The sequence below is a fragment of the Muscardinus avellanarius genome, assembly GCF_963383645.1.
Source record: "Muscardinus avellanarius genome assembly, chromosome: 1".
NCBI classification, from domain to species: Eukaryota; Metazoa; Chordata; class Mammalia; order Rodentia; family Gliridae; genus Muscardinus; species Muscardinus avellanarius.
Window position 1 is genome coordinate 168,573,075 of NC_137786.1, and position 20,035 is coordinate 168,593,109.

Below are 20,035 nucleotides of genomic sequence, written 5' to 3' on the forward strand. Positions count from 1 at the left end.
CTGACCAGAAGAGAGAGTTCTCAAGAGTCAGGAGCCCCTTCCTTACAAACTAGGGGCTTTTTATGGGAGTTAGGATGGGTGGGAGAGCAAAGCAGTTGTGTATTTCTCTGATTGGTGGGTTTGCCATCTGATCCAGAGCAGGTTAATTTATGGGGCTGGGGCAGGGGGATGGCTAGAGGCTTCTTGCTACCTTTCTGGAGTCCTTTGTTCTTGACCCCCTCCAGGCAAGCTTCCCAGTGAGACCTCACAGCGGCCACAGTGGGCCAAGATTATTATTAGAAAGAAATGCTTTTCCTTTACAGTCTCAGTGATCTGAGACACAACTCTGTGAGCTATGTTGGCTTCCATATCAGTCATTTTTCCAAGGGCTAGTTGAAATCCACATGGAAATCACGTTTGCAGGCTGAGGATTTTCTTTCCCAGTCACTTGACAGGTTCTGCACGTTGGGCTTTGCACCATAAGCCTGCAGCCATGGGAGCTTTGGAACTGCTGGCAGGAGTGCCCTGTGGCTTCTCTAACTCTCCCAAGCTCTCTCTTCATCCAGGGGTTACCAACTTCCTTTTCTTCTCCCTCCAGAGTCTACTAGGTCTGTTCTGCCTATGACTTAAATTTTTTTTTTTATTGTTTGTTAACTTTGCTCCCATTGGTCTTGTGGGCAGACTATGTCTCCTCTCCCAGGTGATAGCAGAGTACTACAGTAAGCTTTCAATGGATAATGGTTGCTTTCACCAGGATAGGGTACTAAAGCTCTTTGACAGGCTGTGTTTTAAATCTTCACAATAGTCCTCTGAGGCAGATAGAGCATATAGCACTCTTTTCATCATGATTGGAGAAACTAAGGCCCACACCTAAGTAGTATGTCCATCTATTAATTCTTTTCTCTAATGTAGGCATTTACTGAGTATGACTTGGCCCCAGAAGCTAGGAACATAGAGTTGAAAGACATTAATTCCTTTCCTCAAGGATGAGACCGACATTTGAATAAATAAATAGATACAGCAAGTGGAATTTTAGGACAGGGGAATGGCAGGTGTGTTTTGCTTTATTTGAGGAAGATCAGCAAAACAAAAACAAAAACAAAAAACCCCAGAGAAAGAGACATTTGTTTGGGGCCTTGAAGGACTTCATGATGCAGAGAGAGTGGGAGGGAGGACATCCCAGTCAGAGGAACATGATATATATACCAAACCCAGATGAATGGGGAAAAGGGCACTTTGGGAGGCTCTTTAGCGTCTGCATGGCTGGCAGGAAATATATGGGGTGAGGTAGGGGTACGAGAGCAAGGGGACCGCAACTCCCGCCAAGACCCCCAAGACTTGCAGGAGACTAAAAGGGCATTTCATAGTTCCTTCCTTGCAGCCTCCTACTAGCTAAATCTTCCCAAAGGCATGTGCAGCCCATAAGCTTGGGATGAGCTCTCCTTTGTCCCTGTTTCTCTGTCATCCCACTCACCTGGTAATCAATCTTTTTTCAGTACTCAGAGAAAACAGATCTTATCACTTGGGGACCATGTGATCTGACTGCTTGGAGGAATAAAGGTCACCAGGTGAAAGGACATCTGTTTGCTTTCTGTGGCCTGATGTGGCGGGGAGGAATGAAGTCCGTCTGTGACCAAGCACCTGCTTTCCTCTCCCATTGGCAGGGTCACGAGAGGGGAGCCTTAAATTGCTCTCCAAGTGCGTCAGACCTGTTGTTCCCGAGGAGACAGGGCTCCTGCAGCTTGAGTTCTGTGGGCAAGTCTGACCCGGCCCCTCACACTCTTGCCTGTTTGCCTTGCAGCTGTGTAAATGAGTATGGAAGATTATGATTTCCTGTTTAAAATTGTTTTAATTGGCAACGCCGGCGTGGGGAAGACGTGCCTAGTCCGACGGTTCACTCAGGTAAGAGAACTCGGAAGCCCAGGTGTGGGCTTGTGGGTCTTGCTGTCTCAAGGGAGTCTGATGGGATGGACAGCTGGTCCCAGTGCCAGCACTCGGCTGGGTGTTTCAGCACACCCTTAGAAAGCTGCATCATCTTTGTATCCTAGAGGCTTTCCAAAGCGCCTCAAGGGAGCAGGGTTCTGGGAATCAACATCAACTCTCCCACATCTCTTCTTTCTTCCTTTTATGAAAGGGGCAAATGATTTGTTTTCAGTGTGTAATATCAAAAATAGATTAAGCCAGGCATGGTGGCATATGCCTGTATTCCCAGTACGTGGGAGGGTGAGACAGGAGGATTGCAGGTTCACGGCTAGCTTCAGCAATTTAGCAAGACTCAGTTTCAAAATTTAAAAAGGAGCTGTAATCCCAGCATTTGGAAGACTGAGCCCAGAGAATTGTGGTTCCTGGACAGCCTTAGCTACTTTAGTGAGGGCCTCTGCAACTCAGTGAGACCCGGTTTCAAAATAAAGAATAAAAAAAAAAAAATAGGGCAGGGGGTGTAGCTTGGAGGTTATATGCCCCTGGGTTCCATTCCCAGACCCGCACAAAAAATAAAATAAAAAAAAATAAAAAATAAAAAGGGCTAGGGGTGTAGCCCAGAGATAGAATGCCCCTGGGCTTAATCCTCGGTACAAAAAATAGATTATTAAAAATAGTTCTTAATAATCCAAAGGTGGGAATAAATTAATTGGGACATCAAACTGAAACTATTCTTTCTTTTCTTTTTTTTTTTTGGTGGTACTGGAGGTGGAACCCAGAGACGTTCTACCTCCGGTCTATACTCCCAGACCTTTTTTATATTTTATTTGGAAATAGGGTCTCACTAAGTTGCTGAGAGCCTCACTAAGTAGCTGAGGCTGGCTTCGAACCCATACGATCCTCCTGTCTCAGCCTCCCAAGCACGGGGATTACAAGCGTGTGCCACCACGCCCAGCGAAACTTTTATTTTTTAAATTAACCTCTAATACATTAACCTCAAACTCTCTCTCTATGCCCACTCATATCCTCCTAGGAAACCGAGTGAATCATTTTGGTTTAGAACCAAATAGTCTGACTTGCTAAACCTCATCAATGGGAATGAAGTAAGGACAGTGGAGAACTACCTGAACTGAATTAATTGTCCTTTTTGGGTTGAATCCTTATCAAGTGACTTCAGTACAAGTTTCCTTCGGGAAACCCTCTTGAGAATCAATGGCCAAGATCACAGCTTGATATAATATGGAAATTAGTGAGAAATCATTCTGAAGTAGACCACCTTTTGTATTTTCCTTTGAAAAATATGAATGATGTCCCTTTCTTAACCACCAGGCATATAGCTTGTAGTTTCATAAAGTGCTCATTGGGAAGGTTGAGATTAGATCTAAGGTGTAGAGCAACTTGTGAAAGAGCACTAGCCCAGGTGTTGAGACACAAGCCAGTCATGGTGGCGTGCCACTACTTGGGAGACTCCGACAGGAGGATCACAGGTTTGGGGCTAGCCTCAACCATCTAGCAGGGCCTTTAGCAACTTAGCAAAACCCTGTTTGAATACTTAAAAATATATAAAGAACTGAGGAATGTAGCTAAGAAGTAGAATGTCCCTGGTTTTAATTCCCAATACAAAAAAAGAAAGAAAAAAAGAAAAAGAAAAAGAAAGAGTTAAGACACTGTTTCTCTTCTTGGCTCTACCCCTGGCTTGCTCTGGGGGATTGGGTAAGATTCCTCCCCGTCACCGGCCTCTCTGCTGAATGTTAAGAGCCTGGCAAGCCCCTAGGCCCCTTAAACTCTGACAGTCTGTGGGTCTGTGGAAAACTAGAGAAGCAGATTGGCTAAAAACCAGTTTTAAGGCCCAGGGTCACTTTGGAAATGTCAGGGTTTTTCACAAGATAAGAGAACGCAGAAAAGAACTCGTGATTTTTACTAAGCCTTGGCTTGGTCAAGTCAAAAGCAAAATCTAACAGGCATCTGGGGCTCTGTCAGCCACCACGATATATTGGAAACTCCAACTGGTTTGACTTCCATCTAACATTAGTAGTCTTTTCTGCTTTTGAAAGAAGGACAAGTCTGTGAAACTGCAGTGATGTAGAGAAACTTTCAAGTCCTTTTATCAAAAGTTTCCTTGCCCTTGTCTCCTTACTGAAAGATAATTGTTACTGAGAGATAACTATTTTACAAATGAGAAGCTCAGATCTGGAGGGACTGAATACCGGGCTTGGGAGCTCATGTCATATAGGTAGCAAGGCTAGGATTAGAACTCATGTCTTCTCTTTAAAAACACAATGCTGTCAATTCAAGGTGAAAATGTTTCTCTTTTTGAACCGTCTTTTTTTTTTTTTTTTTTTTTTTTTTTTACCAACAAGCACATTCTTCTTGTTTTTCTTTGCTGACTACTTTTTACCCTCCCCAGCTCTTCAGCTCTCCCCAAAGTTCATATTTCATAGACAGGATTATGTTTGTTTCTGTTATTTAATAAGCAGTTAAAACGAATTGGATTCAGCTGTTCTTGAGGCATAAAGGCCCGGGGAACAAAATGATGGAGGAGATATCGGGAAGGATTTGTTTTATTTTTTTGGCACTTGTTAGGCTGAAAAACAGCTGGAGCTATAAACTTGAAGCTTGGCAGCCTTGTATCTGAGCCAAGCCAAAAGAGAAGAAAATTGATTCAATATTTGTAAGTAAAGTTCTGAATGTTTATATTTACATCTTTTGCAGATACACAGTGGAACATTTTCTTTTGGTTTGAAGCTCAGCTTTTTAAGTTCAAATTTTAATTAAGGAACTCTCTTGTTAGGGAAAGGACTTAATTACAGATGCCCCAGTCTTAGATGCCAGAGCTAATAAAGACCATTTTACTTTAATTTCTGGAAATTCTGGAATATGAGTGAAGAGAGTCTAGGTAAAAAGTTCTTTCCTAATAGAATTCCTTGCTACTCTTCACTTCCTCTAAGTTTACGGGAAATATTATGCACAGTAAATTATATTATATACCTAATTTTGCTAATGTCCTGTCTTTCTGGAAACTGCTACATTTCCAGTTTGAGGTAAAGCTTTTTTTTCTTATAGCCTACCTCAACCTGAATCTCATTGGATTTGAGGTCCAGAGATCCTAAGTCTGCCACCTCCCGGTTTAAGGCTGTTTCTTTTTTTTTTCTTTTCTTTTCTTTCTTTCTTTCTTTCTTTCTTTCCTTTCTTTCTTTTTCTTTTTTCTTTTTCTTTTTGCAGTACTGGGGATTGATCTCAGGGACATTCTGCCTCTGAGCTACACTCCCAGCCCTATTTTTTATTTTTTATTTTGAAACAGGGTCTCACTAAGTTGCAGAGGACCTCACTAAAGATATGAGGCTGGCCGCAAACCTGTAATCTTCCTGTCTCAGCCTCCCAAATGCTGGGATGACAAGCGTGTGCCACCATGTCCAGCTTTCAGGCTATTTCTGCTCCACTGTCTCCCTGATGTCTCCTTAGGTGTCTTCCCGTGCCATTGGACTTGAACTCCTGTAATTTCAGGCATATGGCACATTGTGCTATGGAGGGTGGTGATCACCTTCAGGGTGGAAGAAAATTCAAAGCCTCACTGTCTTGCTCATGTTTCTTATGCTGAGTTCTCAGTTTTTCATATTTGTTGGCTGCCCCCTTGGCTGCCTGTGGTCAGGACTGATAACCAGTTTTAAGCTTCCTTGATTTTACCTTCTTAGAGCACTTATTCATTTCCCCCTAATAACCATGATCTCATTGCTATGATTCCTTGTGTCTGATTTTTCTGTTTCTTATTTGAAAACAGCCCCCCATCCTCTGTCCTTTACCGATCCTCTCCTCTTACTCTCTGTTATCCTCTCCTTTTCTTTGTCCCAATTTCTCTTTTGGCTTCTCTCACAAATTCTCCCGACCACCTTCTCCCTCCTTTCTCTTTCTCTCAAAACATATATACAACATTATATTAAGCCAGGCATGGTGGCACATGCTTGATATCTCAGTACTTGGGAGACTGAGACAGAAAGATCTAAGGTTCGAGGCCAGTCTCAGCAATTTAGTGAGACACTTAGCAACTTAGTGAGACCTCGTTTCAAAATAAAAATATAAAAATGGCTGGAGGTGTAGCTTGAAAGTAGAATGCCCCTGGGTTCAGTCCCCAGTGTCCCCCCAAAAAGCCCTCCAAACAACCAATAACAAAAACATTAAATTAAATAGGGCTTTTATGAAAGTAGCCAGAGTTCTCTTTTCTACTAGATAACTCAGTCAAAGAAGGGCCCGATGTAGGTGGAAAGGAGGGTACAGAATTCCATTTACTTGAAAGATGTACATAACTGTTATTTCCATTATTTCTTTCTAGGGTCTTTTCCCTCCAGGTCAAGGAGCCACAATTGGAGTTGATTTTATGATTAAAACAGTGGAGATTAATGGTGAAAAAGTAAAGGTAAGACTTGGTAAATGTTGAGTAAGTCTCCTGAGCGCTCTGTGTGAGTTTAGGGGAAGTGTAACCATGTTTTCATCCTATTTATTAAATCTCCCAATTGAAACCCTCAGCAAAAACAGTATACTCAGTTGTAACTTTTTATTTCTAGTTCTCTTATGGGGGCAGGAAGGGATTTGGGATATGTTTATGAATAGGAAGACAGAGAAAGAAGGACCAAAGCAAGTTTGTCTTGTCTACTGTCAGGTCAGAGGTCATATAAAAATATGGAAGAAATATCTTTTTTGCATCTGCTGAGATGGGCCAGTAAGCATTGCACCCTCCTCTAAACAACAGCCCCATAAAAAGCTTCCCAATCGCCACATTTCATTTTAGATAATTAAGTCATATAAATCACTTATTAAAATGATCCTGAGCTATGCACAGTGGTGCACGCCTATAATCCCAGTACTTGGGAGACTGAGACAGGAGGAGCACAAGTTCACAGCCAGCCTCAGAAACTTAGTGAGGCCCTGTTTCAAAATGGAAAAATAAAATAGGGCTGGGGGGTGTAGCTCAGAGGTAGAATGGCCCTGGGTTACATCCCCAATACTACACAAATACATACACACACACACACACACACTATCCTGTCTCCCACAATGCCATCATTCTTAGTAAGAGAGAAATAATACATGAGGGGTTCAAGAGAGGGTTCATGATATCTAGCCTGACCCCTACGTGGTGGCTTCTGCATGGCTTGGCACCTGAAAGAAGTGTGTTATGTTTAATAATAGGACAAAGGAGATAGTGTTTATTCAGTTTTTACTATGTATCAGTGACCCTGCTGGGTGTTTTTTCATATGTGTGTGTGTGTATGTGTGTGTTTGTGTGTGTGTGTATGTGTATATATTTATATATTATATGATACATAATATAACATATATGTATACATCTATACATACATACATGTATATGTGTGTATCTATCTATCTATCTATCTATCTATCTATAGTATGTGTATATGGTACTGGGGATGGAAGTGAGGGGCATTGTAGATCTGAGGTATACCCCAATCCCTATTTTATTCTTTTATTTTGAAACAGGGTCTCATTAAGTTGTGGAGGCTATCCACAAACCTGTAATCCTCCTGTCTCAGCCTCCCAAGAACTGGGATTAAAAGTATGTGCCCCATTTTACATGTATTTTATAGCTACCTTAATCTTTATATAAATCCTGGGAGGTAAGTGATATTAGCCTTGTTTAAGGCTTCTCAAAGGTTAAGCGATTTACTTATTCATGGCTTCATAGTCAGGAAAGGTGCTAGGCAGGACTCGAACCTTTTTTGCAAACCAGTATGCCCTGTGCCTGCCTGGGATCTCCTCTGCTGTGAGATGAGAGGGGAGTGAAGTCATAGCAGGTTATCACCCTGGAGCAAGGAAAGGAGGAAGGTGATGGAAAGAAACACAGTGTGACGTGGAGTGAAGATACTGATCACTGACACTGCATTTCACCCACCACTCAGTGAAGTTCTACTGTTGGAGCTTTCAGAGCTGAGCCCCATGGGAAGAAGTCTTAACCCAAACATCAGCAGCACAATGAAAACTGGCATCAGAGTCTAGCTAGATCCCAACCTGAGCATCTCCAGTTTGGGTCCATGTTATTTGCACCCTCCTCCCATATACACCTGCACTCCTTTTGAGTTCTTTGGAAGAACAGAGAAGCTCCGTGATGTTTTTTGCAGCATTTCCTAAACACTTGACATCACAAAGAAGCATTAGGACAAGGCTCCTGAGTGGTTTCCTTACTGCAGAGACATCCACAACCAAGTACAGTAGTGAACAGAGAGCTGGAGGCACTGGAAGGGAAAGGTGGAGTCAGGATTCCACATAAATACCAGCCAGAAGGTCAGAAAAATAGCGTGTTTGGGATGAGGAGGAGCTAGGGTGAGGGGACAGGAAGCAGACAGGCATGTGCTTAAGGGACATTGGTGCAGCCTTTTGTAGCTTTCCACTGCCCCAGCAGAGGTGAGGTGGTTGCTGACCTTTTGGGGAGAATAAGTACTATTTCATGCATTCTACTTACAGATGTCTGGTTTCCCATTTATGTATGTGAGTTCATTTGTTTGACCAGAAATGTTAGTACCTACCATATGCCAGCTACTGTCTGGGAATAGAGCAAATAAAAATGGCTCCCACGATTAAAGAACAGGCTTATTTTTCTCTCTCAAATCCCTAGACATAGGTATTCCATTTATTCTACTTTCTGAAAACTGTATCCTCATTTGTAAGTGCTTATTACACTGCTGGAATTCCTCTTTGATGGCATTCGGCTCCACCACAAGACCACAGGCTCCCCAAGAGCAAGGTTTGTGTCTTACTCATCCTGGTATTCATAACACAGTTCTCATCCCCAATACACCTCTTCAGGTTTCTGGAACTTTATAAAAAATGAGAGTTGGCCAGCCCCCCAAATCCGGGGTAAATTGATCTGCCTATGGCTATCTACAACCATATTAATCAAAAAGCTTCATTAGTGTGTGGGCATAGGAGAAACTTCTTCAGCCCTTTATCAGAAGAGGCCAGAGCTGCCCAGGCATCACTAAGGGCACAGTGGTTATTTTATTGTCATACTTGTTGACATTTACTGACTACCTCTTCTTGGTGATTTTTAAGTGTCTTTTTTTTGTGTGTGTGTGGTACTGAGGGGTCGAACCCAGGGGCTTTTCTACCTCCGGGCTGTACTCCCAGACCTTTTTTATACTTTATTTGGAAACAGGGTCTCACTAAGTTGCTGAGAGCCTCACTAAGTAGCTGAGGCTGGCTTCGAACCTGTGCGATCCTCCTGTCTCAGCCTCCCAAGCGCGGGGATTACAAGCGTGCGCCACCACCCCAGCTTTAAGTGTCTATTTGTTAGCCCTGTGCAGCTTCCTCAGAGTCTTATACAGAGGAAAGAATCCACTGACAGTCTGCACCATATACCCACCAACCAAGAGGCAGGACCAGACTAGAACCAGAACCAAGAGCCAGGGTCTCTTTCCTGATTCTTCATCAGCTCTCTCAGCCTTCCCTACAAGTATCATTCTTTCTAGAATATCTCCTAGACTGAAGGCATTCTACCTTCAACCTACAAACCCAGCAATAATTAATAATAATAATAATACATTTTGCAGTACTGGGGATGAACCCAGGGGCATTATACCTCTGAGCTACCCCTCCCAGCCCTATTTTTTTATCTATCATTTTGAGACAGGGTCTCACTAAGTAGCTGAGGCTGGCCAAGAACCTGTGATCCTCTCAAGTACTGGAATTAGAAGCATGTGCCACCACACCTGGCTTATTATTTTTTTTATTTTGAAAGGTCTCACTAAGTTGATGAGAGTCTCACTACTTGCTGAGGCTGTCCTCGAACCTGCAATCCTCCTGCCTCAGCCTCTCAGGTATGGGGATTACAGGCATGGATGAAAGTCTTAGATTTTTGTCACTACTGAAACTGTGTGCCAGATCACTAAAGGCAAGATTGAAGGAGAGGCCCTTTTCTTAAAGTGGTCTGTGTCATGAAGGTGACCTCGGGCAGAAAATAGAATTGAAATGTTTGTAGCCTACTGACCTATTCGCTTAAAAAATGGTTAAGACGATAAGTTTCAATTCTGTATCATTTAGCACAATTTTAAAAATTGGAAAAATGCAGAATTTTCTCCTACTGATTGATTTTTGTCTATCACAAATTAATGAGTAATAAGCAAAACTTAAGCCTTAAATGAGCTATAATAGATGTGCCATATATCTCTGCTCTGTAGGTACACTTATTCATATCTTCAATCATATGTTCATCTATCTGTATTATAGTGTTCTGTGCTGAGCACTGTGGTAGGTAAGGCATCTTTGCCCCCTAGGAACTTGCTGTCATTTGGTTCTAATAATGTTTAGTTTGTGAAACCTTTTATATCCCGTGAGTCTTTTAAAGAAAATGAATGGATTCTTCTTGTGTGATTCTGCAATCCTTTATTATTTAGTTAGCTATCATTCAACTATGTCCACCACATACTGTTTTGGGAAGGCACTGGAGGCTATGAGGTCAAATGAGAGACAGCCTTGGGACTCAAAGAACTCAGGCCTAGCAAGATAACAGACTAGTAAACCAGGGACAACAATAAGTTATTCTGACAGGGAGGCAGTGGAGGTTAAATAGTGCAAAGAAGAAGCGAGACTAATACAGGTGCGGTGGTGCATGCCTATAATCCCACTACATGGGAGGCTGAGACAGGAAGATCACTGGTTGGAAGCTAGCCTCAGCAATTTAATGAGAATCTCAGCAACTCAGTGAGACCCTATTTCACAATAAAGATGGCTGAGGGTTATAGCTCAGAGGTAGAATGCCCCTGGGTTCAACCTCTAGTACCAAACGGGGAGAGGAGAAAAGAGGAGAGAGGAGAGAGGAGAGAGAAGAGGAGAGGAGAGGAGAGGAGAGGAGAGGAGAGGAGAGGAGAGGAGAGGAGAGGAGAGGAGAGGAGAGGAGAGGAGATAGACAGTGGAGTCGCCCTATACTTGACAGGAGAGACGCTAGAAAATTCACAGCTAAAGTACTGAGAATATATGAGACTAATATTAGGAGACACTGAGTCCGGTTACCTCTTTAATAGAGCATTTCACATGGTGCTTTTGGCCTCTTTATAGACTATGAGCCCTTTGGGATTAGGGATCATGTTTTGTTCATCTTGTATCTTCCTTGTGCCTAGGACAGTGTCTTGCATATATTACTAATGTCTCATAAATGCTGAAAAGCAGCGAATGACTTCTTACTGGGTAGAGGATGGTGAAACCAAGTTGAGTGATAAAGACAGTGGAATATGAACAGCTTTGATAAAAAACGTTAGGCTAGAGGCAGGCAGCTCCTTCTGAGAAAGTCCCATACATCATGATAAGGCCCCATCATTCTAGGAAGTATCTGAATGCTCAAAGCTGTCCCCAAGTCCTGAGAACATGCTGATTTCTAATGATTGATAATATCTAAATCTACTTTCAAGTGTTTCAAAGGCTCGATGGGGCTTTACAACAATCACCTGCTAGCCTAAGGCACCATGCCCCTGAGGTTTGAAGCAGAAATAGGTTTTGTCCCAGCAAAAATCTGTAGCACACAGACTTTGCTGTGTATTATTAAAGAGAAATAAAGTACAGCTTTAAATCAGAGTCTATGTTCTGCTGACTGGAGACAGGGACCACCAGCCACCCACCAGTCTTTTTAAATGAGACAGTAAATATTTGAGCATCTACTCTTTGCCAGGAACTAGTAGGTGAGTAAAAAAGACCCTGACTCCTCCATTATGAAGTCAAGTGGGGAAGCCAGGTATTAAGCAAATTATTCAAGAGTGTCAGGTGCCATGAAGGAGAATGTCGTGCTGTGTTGCAAGGGAGACTGGGGAGTGGGGGACGGAAGCCCTGCCTAACTGGAAGGTTCTGGAAGGCAGTCCTTGGAGAAGTGGTGACGTGTCTAAGGAGATGAATACACTTTCAACCTGGGTATACAGTCAGAGGGAAATTACTGCTTTTGCTGATATTCTTATTCTCAAGGCCCTGTGATTTGCTCTCCACCAAGCAGTCTCTCTGGAGCACCTGGTCTCTTTCAGTCTTGCTCTGTTCTATGCACAGAAGTTGAGGAAGGAGATGTGGGAAGCATTTTGCCTTCTTCTTTGTTATTAAAATCATTGTCCAGGCGTGGTGCATACCTCAGTACTTGGGAGTCTGAGACTGGTGGATTGCAGGTTCAAGGACAACCTCAGCAAGTAGTAAGAATCTCGACAGCATGGAGAGACCCTGTTTCTAAATAAAATTAAATAAAATAGGGCTGGGGTGTAGCTTGAAGGTGAATACCTCAGCAACGCGCATGCGCGTGCACACACACACACACACACACACACACACACACACACACAATTAGGCTTTGGAACTAGTAGATGATCTTAGAAAAGGTGAACTTATAGCAGGTAGTTGCATGTTATTAGCCTCATTTTATAAGGAAACAGCTGAAGCCCCAAGAGATTTAGTGACATGTTGAGGTCACAGAGCTTAAATGTGATAAATGGAAATGTTTTGTCTGCCATGGTATGGTTCCTATTTTTAATCAACAAAGGTAATACCTTGATATGTTCATTAGAATTTTGAGCTGAAAAGGATGGTGAGGTTGGATTTTCTCCTCTGGTTGCTGACTGAAATACCAGTGGCTTCAAAGTGCCACGATACCTGGTCAAATTGTCTATGAGACACCAAGCAAGTTGATTAACCTGTCTGAGCTTTAGTTTTCTTGTATGAGAAAGGGGTATCATTATAGTGTCGAATTCAGGATTATTGTTAAAGACTGAGTGACTCCATATAAAAGGTTTGCAGTAGGGCTTGGAGGATAATTAATGCTTAATATGTTTTTCTTTCTTTTTCTTTTCTTTTTTTGAGGGCATTGCGGATTTAACCCAGGGGCATTCTATCTCTGAGTTAGAACCCCAACCCTATTTTATTTTTTTATTTTGAATCAGGGTCTCACTAAGTTGCTCAGGGCCTTGCTAAGTTGCTGAAACCTATCTTGAACCTGGGATCCTCCTGCTTCAGCCTCCAGGTATTGGGACATCAGGCATTCACCACCACACCTGGCTGCCCAATAACATGTATTTATTTACTTACTCAATTATTTACTTATTTATTTTACTAGAGATGGAACCCTGAGGCATTCTGTCTCTGAGCTACACCCCCAGCTGTGTTTACTTTCTGTTTTGAAACAAGGTCTCTTAAGTTGCAGAGGGAACATTCCTAAATTGCTGAGGCTTGTCTTGAACCTGCAATCCTCCTGTCTCAGCCTCCCAAGTACTAGGATTACAGGCATGTACCACCATGACTATTTTTTTTTTAAGAATAAAGAGAGAATTCTTAATAGCAAAGAAAAACAAAAGTAAGCCCTTGTCCCAACCAGAAACCTTTAACAACAACAACAAATCATAAATGCTTTCTGTGTGTGTGTGTGTGTGTGTGTGTGTGTGTGTGTGTGTGTGTGTGTGTGTGTGTGTTACTGGGGATGGAACCCAGGGGCTTTCTACCTCGGGGCGACATTCCCAGACCTATTTTATATTTTATTTGGAAACAGGGTCTCACTAAGTTGCTGAGAGCCTCACTAAGTAGCTGAGGCTGGCTTCCAACCTGTGCGATCCTCCTGTCTCAGCCTCCCAAGTGCTGGGATTACAAGCCTGCACCACCATGCCCAGCATAAGTGCTTTCTTTATGAAAAAAAGACCACAAAATTATTTGCGTGAAGGTGTTCCCATTTCCAAGCTAAGGCAAGGAGATGCTCTTTTTTTTTTTTTTTTTTTTTCGGGTCTGGGGATGGAACCCAGGGGCATTTGACCTCCGAGTTACACCCCCAGCCCTATTTTTTATTCTTTATTTTGAAACCGGGTCTCACTGAGTTGCAGAGGGCCTCACTAAGTAGCTGAGGCTGTCCGCGAACCCTGATCCTCCAGGTCTCAGCCTCCCGAATGCTGGGATTACAAGTGTGCGCCACCATGCCCGGCAAAGAGATGCCCTTTTATTTTCTACTTCTCCAATCTGATTCTTCTCTTATTCCTTTACAGCTCCAGATCTGGGACACTGCAGGTCAGGAGAGATTTCGGTCTATCACCCAGAGTTATTACCGAAGCGCCAATGCCTTGATCCTTACCTACGACATTACGTGTGAGGAATCCTTCCGCTGCCTTCCCGAGTGGCTGCGGGAGATAGAACAGTATGCCAGCAACAAGGTCATCACTGTGTTAGTAGGTAAGCAAGGATGATGAGGTGGGAGGCTGATATGTGGGCATCAGAAAATTTATAATCACATAATACTTGTGCCTTAGTACCTTCTTTTTTTTTTTTTTTTTTTTTGGTGGTGGTACTGGGGTTCCTGGAAGCCCTTCTACCTCCGGGCTACACTCCCAGACCTATTTTTACATTTTTTATTTGGAAACAGGGTCTCCTAAGCTAGCGCGAGTGGCTGGCTTTGAACCTCCGTGATCCTCCAAGCGCGGGGATTACAAGCGTGCGCCACCACGCCGGGCTTTCCTTAGTACCGTCTAAGAATATAGTCTATAGCTGTGTATGTCATGAACTCAACATTGACTCCTCTGAGACTGAAGAGAAAATGCAATACATTTTATCCCATAGTGATGGTTTAGAAAAATAAAGTAGAAAACGCTAATTCGATTGGATTTTCTATCAATGTAGGTTCTAGGGGAGAAGTTGGGAGATTGCAAATTAATTACATAGGTTGCTATAATTTTTTTTTTTTTTTTTTTGGTAGTACTGGGGATGGAACCCAGGGGCCCTCTACCTCTGGGCTACACTCCCAGACCTATTTTATATTTTATTTGGAGACAGGGTCTCTTAAGCCAGCTGAGGCTGGCTTCAAATCTGCATGATCCTCCCGTCTCAGCCTCCCAAGCGCGGGGATTACAAGCGTGCGCCACCACGTCCAGCTGGCTGCTATACATTTTTTAAAACAATAGTTATAAGATTGTGGAAACTGGTCTAAAAGTGAAATATCTCTTGTAAGTTGATAAAGAATTCATTATTTTAAGGCAATTGTTACCCAAAACCGACGTTGGTTATTTTTTCCCCCTCACTTTCCATTTAGGCTGATTTGAGAAATTCTGGTTTCAGAAAGAGTCTAAGGGAAATGTGGCAGTGTGTTTCAACTTGTAGGAAGACTGAACCTCTGTGTAGTGGCGGTGGGGGGGAACAGAACACAACCTTTGCTTTGCTGTGGTGACAACTATACTCAGTAAAAATGGAATTACAGTAAAGTGGATTAGATAATTAAAAACTCTTTTAGTTGTGTAGGAAGAGTATTAATAACTATATGGTTTTATAGATGTTTTTGTTAGCATTTTGCTGTCTAGCAAGATTTAAATTTGGAAATATGGGTAGAGAACCTCAGAAACTTAGAGTGAAACTACAAATCATGGTTAGCAGTAAGCCAAATAAGTGTGTGTGTGTGTGTGTGTGTGTGTGTGTGTGTGTGACTGGGTATCGAACCCAGGGACATTCTACCTCCAAGCTATTCTCCCAGCCCTTTTTATTTTTGTTTGTAAACTGGGTCGTGTTAAGCTGCTGAGAGTCTCGCTAGATTGTTAAGGCTGTCCTCGAACCTGCTATGGTACTGCCTCAGCCCCCAAGTACTGGGATTACAGTTGTGTGCTATCACACTGGGCCCCAAGTAACATTTTATAGTAACATAAACATTTTATAGTAAGCATAAATTTTATATACATGCCAGGAATTGAATTGGGAACTTTACATGCCATGGTCCCTAATTTATTGGCTTGGAAGCCAATGCTTAGAAGTGTGAAATTCTATGTTCAAGGTCACACAGTAGCAAGATCAGCTCCCTGCATCTCATGGTTGTCCATGAGATATGCTCCTTTGTAACAAGTTGCTGGACTTTCCCTTCAGGCTGCTGGTTAAAAATCTGCTTCTCTCTCTCTCTCTTTTTTTTTTTTTTTTTTTTTTTACGGAATGGGAATGGAACCCAGGGGTTATTATACCTCCAAGCTACACCCCCAGCCCTATTTTTAAATTTTTTTCATATTTGAAACAGGGTCTAACTGAGTTGCGAAGGGCCTCGCTAAGTAGCTGAGGCTGTCTGTGAACCACAATCCTCCAGGCTCCACCTCCCGAATGCTGGGATTAAAAGCGTGCGCCACCATACCAGGCAAGAATCTGCTTCTCTGTGAGCTCGTGCTCCATGCACATTCTTGACAACCCTCAAGCACAAGGATACACCTTTGCCATGAATAATTTGAAAGCCTCCAGCTCTGGACCTATTTCTTTGTGTTTCACAGAAAATCCTTGAAAACTTGAGTCAAAGCATTATTACTTGGGGTTTTATCTAAGAAAGTTAAATGAAGATTTGGGAAGAGATAACTAGTTCAGTATGAAAAAGGGATTGACTTTTTTTTTTAAAGCTTTTTAGCCAGGTATGGTGGTATATGTCTAAACTTGGGAGACTGAGGTAGGGGGATCACAGGTTCAAGGCCAGCCTCAGAAATTTGGCAAGACTCTACTTCAAAGTAAAAAAATTAGCCGGGCTAATTTACACCAGAGGATTGCGGTGTGGTTCATGGGCAGCCTTAACTACTTTGCCCTTTGCAACTCAGTGAGACCCTGTTTCAAAATATAAAAGGACTAAAAAATAGGGCTGGGGGTGTATCATGGAGGTACAATGCCCCTGGGTTCCATCCCCAGTATTGCAAAAAATAATAATAATTAAAAAGGACTGGGGTTATAGCTCAAAAGTAGAATGCCCTTAGGTTCAATACCCAGTATCACAAATAAAAACAAAACCAAACCTTTTTAGTATGGAAAATCTCAAATACAAGCCATGTAGAAAAAACAGTACAGAGAATACCCATGTGCCTATCTCCCAACTTCAACAATTATCAACTAACTCATGACCAATCTTATTTCTATGTTCCCCATCTATTCTGCCTACCTTGCCCACCCTGGAATTAGTCATTTCTTCAAGAAATGCTGTTTCTTTTTAATGGGAAGTTTACAGTTAGAGGGTACAACCCAGGTCCTCAGAGTCCTCCTTACCGACGATTTGGCCATTATTTTTCAGTGAACAGAGCTCGTATGTGTATGTGTGTGGATGTTGGATTCTGTGGCGTCCACAAGAGGGTTGCTTTCTTAGGCTCCACTAAATGTTCTGACTCACAAGACTACCGTAAGCCATGCTTGGCATCACATTCATCTGGAAAGATACAGGACAGCAAACGTGACTTGCCCAGAGGTTGGCATCAGGCATCCCTCTTGGTGGAAGTCATCCTCACAGCAGTCCCTGTAGCTCTCCAGGACCCTCCCTGCCCTGGACAATTGAGGTGCCAGGAAACAAGGTTCACTTCAGGCAGGTGTGGGATCTGCCCTGGCCTAGGAACCTCAGTGTTCCTAGGGGCCATTGTCTCATAACAACCCTGCAGGCTTAACTTCAGGATCTCTTCCAGTGAAGAATCGGCACAGGTAAAAATACCGTGAGGTATTCATAATTCATATACAGAATTCCCCAACCAGAGTTCTTTTCCAATTCAATCACTTAAGAAATGTTGTCTGGTAACATTTGTTGACATATCACCTTTGTCAGGTTTCCTGCCGAATAGATGTAGAAAACTTTTTAAGGATAAAATGCACCATGAATTATTCATACTGATACTTCCATTTGTAATTCAAGACTGTGGAAATTTTACTTAACTTCATTAAGCTTATCTCTGTATTTCTTCATTCTTGTGACCCAAATCTCAGTTTCCAGTGAGACCAGCATAATTACTCATTTGCTGTAGCCTCATAATAACAATACCAGCCTACCACCAGATGGTTACAGAAACGGCTTCAAACGTTTTCCTTTAATTCTTTTTTTGTCTTGTGTGTGTGTGTATTAACAGTAAATACAATATATATATATATAAACACCATGTATATTTTACTATATATACACATGTATAGACACCTAAGGATGCATAGTTAAACTCACTAGAAATAGTTGTGTGTGATGATACCATTACATGATAACCATGTTCATTTGTTTAAATTTGCTTTCAGTTTTTAGAGATTGCTATTTTTTATTTTGTATTAATTGTATAATTGCATAGTTATAATTAATTGTAAAATTATGTCAAATATTAAAAAGTTTCTGAAGTTAAATCTATAAAACAAAGTTTATTCAGAGAGATCTGGTTTCTATTCCTGTCTCTTTGATCTTGTTTGTTTAATATAAAACCATTATCATTTAAGCTAAAAATTTAATTTGCTTTTCTGTTTAAAAATAAGCAAATAAGCTGGATGTAGTGGTGCACACTTGTAATCCCAATAATCTCAGGGAGACTGAGACAGGAGGACCGTAAGTTCCCAGCCAGCCTCAGCTACTTAGTGAGGCCCTCTGCAACTTAGTGAGACCCTGTTTCAAAATAAAGAATAACACCGGGCGTGGTGGCGCACGTTTGTAATCCCCGCGCTTGGGAGGCTGAGACAGGAGGATCGCCCAGGTTCGAAGCCAGCCTCAGCTACTTAATGAGGCTTTCAGCAACTTAGTGAGACTCTGTTTCCAAATAAAAAAAGGTCTGGGAATGTAGCCTGGAGGTAGAAAGCCTCTGGGTTTCACCCCCAGTACCACCAGAGAGAGAGAGAGAGAGAGAGAGAGAGAGAGAGAGAGAGAGAGAAAATAGGGCTAGAGGTATAGCTCAGAGGTAGAATGCCCCTGGGTTCAATCCCCAGTACTGCAAAAAATAAATGAATAAAATAAAAATAAGCAAATAAAGTATGTGTGTGTATATATGTATATATATATTTATATGTTCTTCCTCTTAGTTCTAAGTTATATAAATATATATATAATACATATTTTGTATATTTTTTCTACTTTTATGTTTAACAACATGTCTTAGTTTTCTCATTTCATAGCAATATCTAGAAATATTTCTCATAGCTTTAACAGGGGCAAAGACTCCTTTGCTTTACAAAGATGTAGCTTTACCATCGTTTACTCAGCCAATACCCTGATGTACATTTCAGTTGTTTTTACAAATGGTGGTAATATTTTAAAATAAGCATTCCAGTAATTGAAGTGACATTCACTTTGCTTTACTCAACCATTTGTCTGGTTCGACTTTAAATCAGGAATTTAATCCTGATGCTTCTGAGCCTACAAAAAGTCAAGTGGTAGCTGGGTGTGGTGGCCCACGCTTGTTATCCCAGTACCTGGGAGGCTGAGACAGGAGGATCACAGGTTCAAAGCTGGCCTTGGCAACTTAGGCCCTATTTCCAAATAAGAAATAAAATCGGATGTGGGTATAACTTGGAGGTAGAATGCCTCTGGATTCACTCTCTAGTACAACAACAACGAAAGTGATGACTCTTTCTTTGATTTCCCCACTGTCACAGGCAACAAGATTGACCTGGCTGAAAGGAGAGAGGTCTCCCAGCAGAGAGCAGAAGAATTCTCAGAAGCTCAGGACATGTATTATCTGGAGACCTCTGCCAAGGAATCTGACAATGTTGAGAAGCTTTTTCTTGACCTAGCATGCCGGCTCATCAGCGAAGCCAGACAGAACACGCTGGTGAACAGTGTCTCCTCGCCCTTGCCGGGAGAAGGGAAAAGCATCAGCTATTTGACTTGTTGTAATTTCAATTAAAGGCTGAGGCGAGGAGAAGTGAAAGGAATCAGCAGCCACCCCAGCGGGCCAGGAATTGCTGGGGAAATCTGGCGATGACTGTGGCTCCTGCTCTCGGACCTTCTGACTTGTGTGGGCTCCTGAGCTTTCAAAGCATGGCAGGCCAAGGGCCTCGTCCATAGGCCGACATTAGCAGAACATATTAATGGTCTCACCCTTTTGTGGTCTGGAGTTGGAGCGAGGAGAAAATTGCACTAGGCACTCCAGGATCTGCAGAGCATGTTGCTTTTGTTTTTTTAAAAAGCAAGTAAAAGCGCATTCCTGAACACAGTCCAGGGGGCAATGCACTGTAGGGATCCCTCCTGCACGTCAGTGGGTGCATGTGGGGGCTGTGCTATAGGGCTTCAGGGGAGATCTTCTGGTGGCCCTGGTTTTCTTGACTACCAGGTGAACCAAAACTGGGAAGGCCAAGTACTGTCTCTGTGGTGTATATGGATGTCCCCATAGAGACTTTGAAAAGTGTTATTTCTTTTGTCCACAGGCACTTTCAAGAACTTTGGGATGTAAAAATT

The 20,035-nt window shown here is 42.3% G+C and overlaps 1 protein-coding gene across 1 annotated transcript; it reads left to right on the plus strand.

The window, feature by feature from the left end:
* Nucleotides 1-1,788: 1,788 nt before the first annotated feature.
* On the plus strand, nt 1,789-19,484 carry RAB30 (RAB30, member RAS oncogene family; the record flags this gene model as incomplete). The annotated part of the gene is made up of 4 exons (XM_080695655.1): nt 1,789-1,881; nt 6,227-6,310; nt 13,899-14,082; nt 19,234-19,484. 4 exons carry the CDS (start codon nt 1,789-1,791, stop codon nt 19,482-19,484), a joined length of 612 nt encoding a protein of 203 aa, XP_080551781.1.
* Nucleotides 19,485-20,035: the final 551 nt, after the last annotated feature.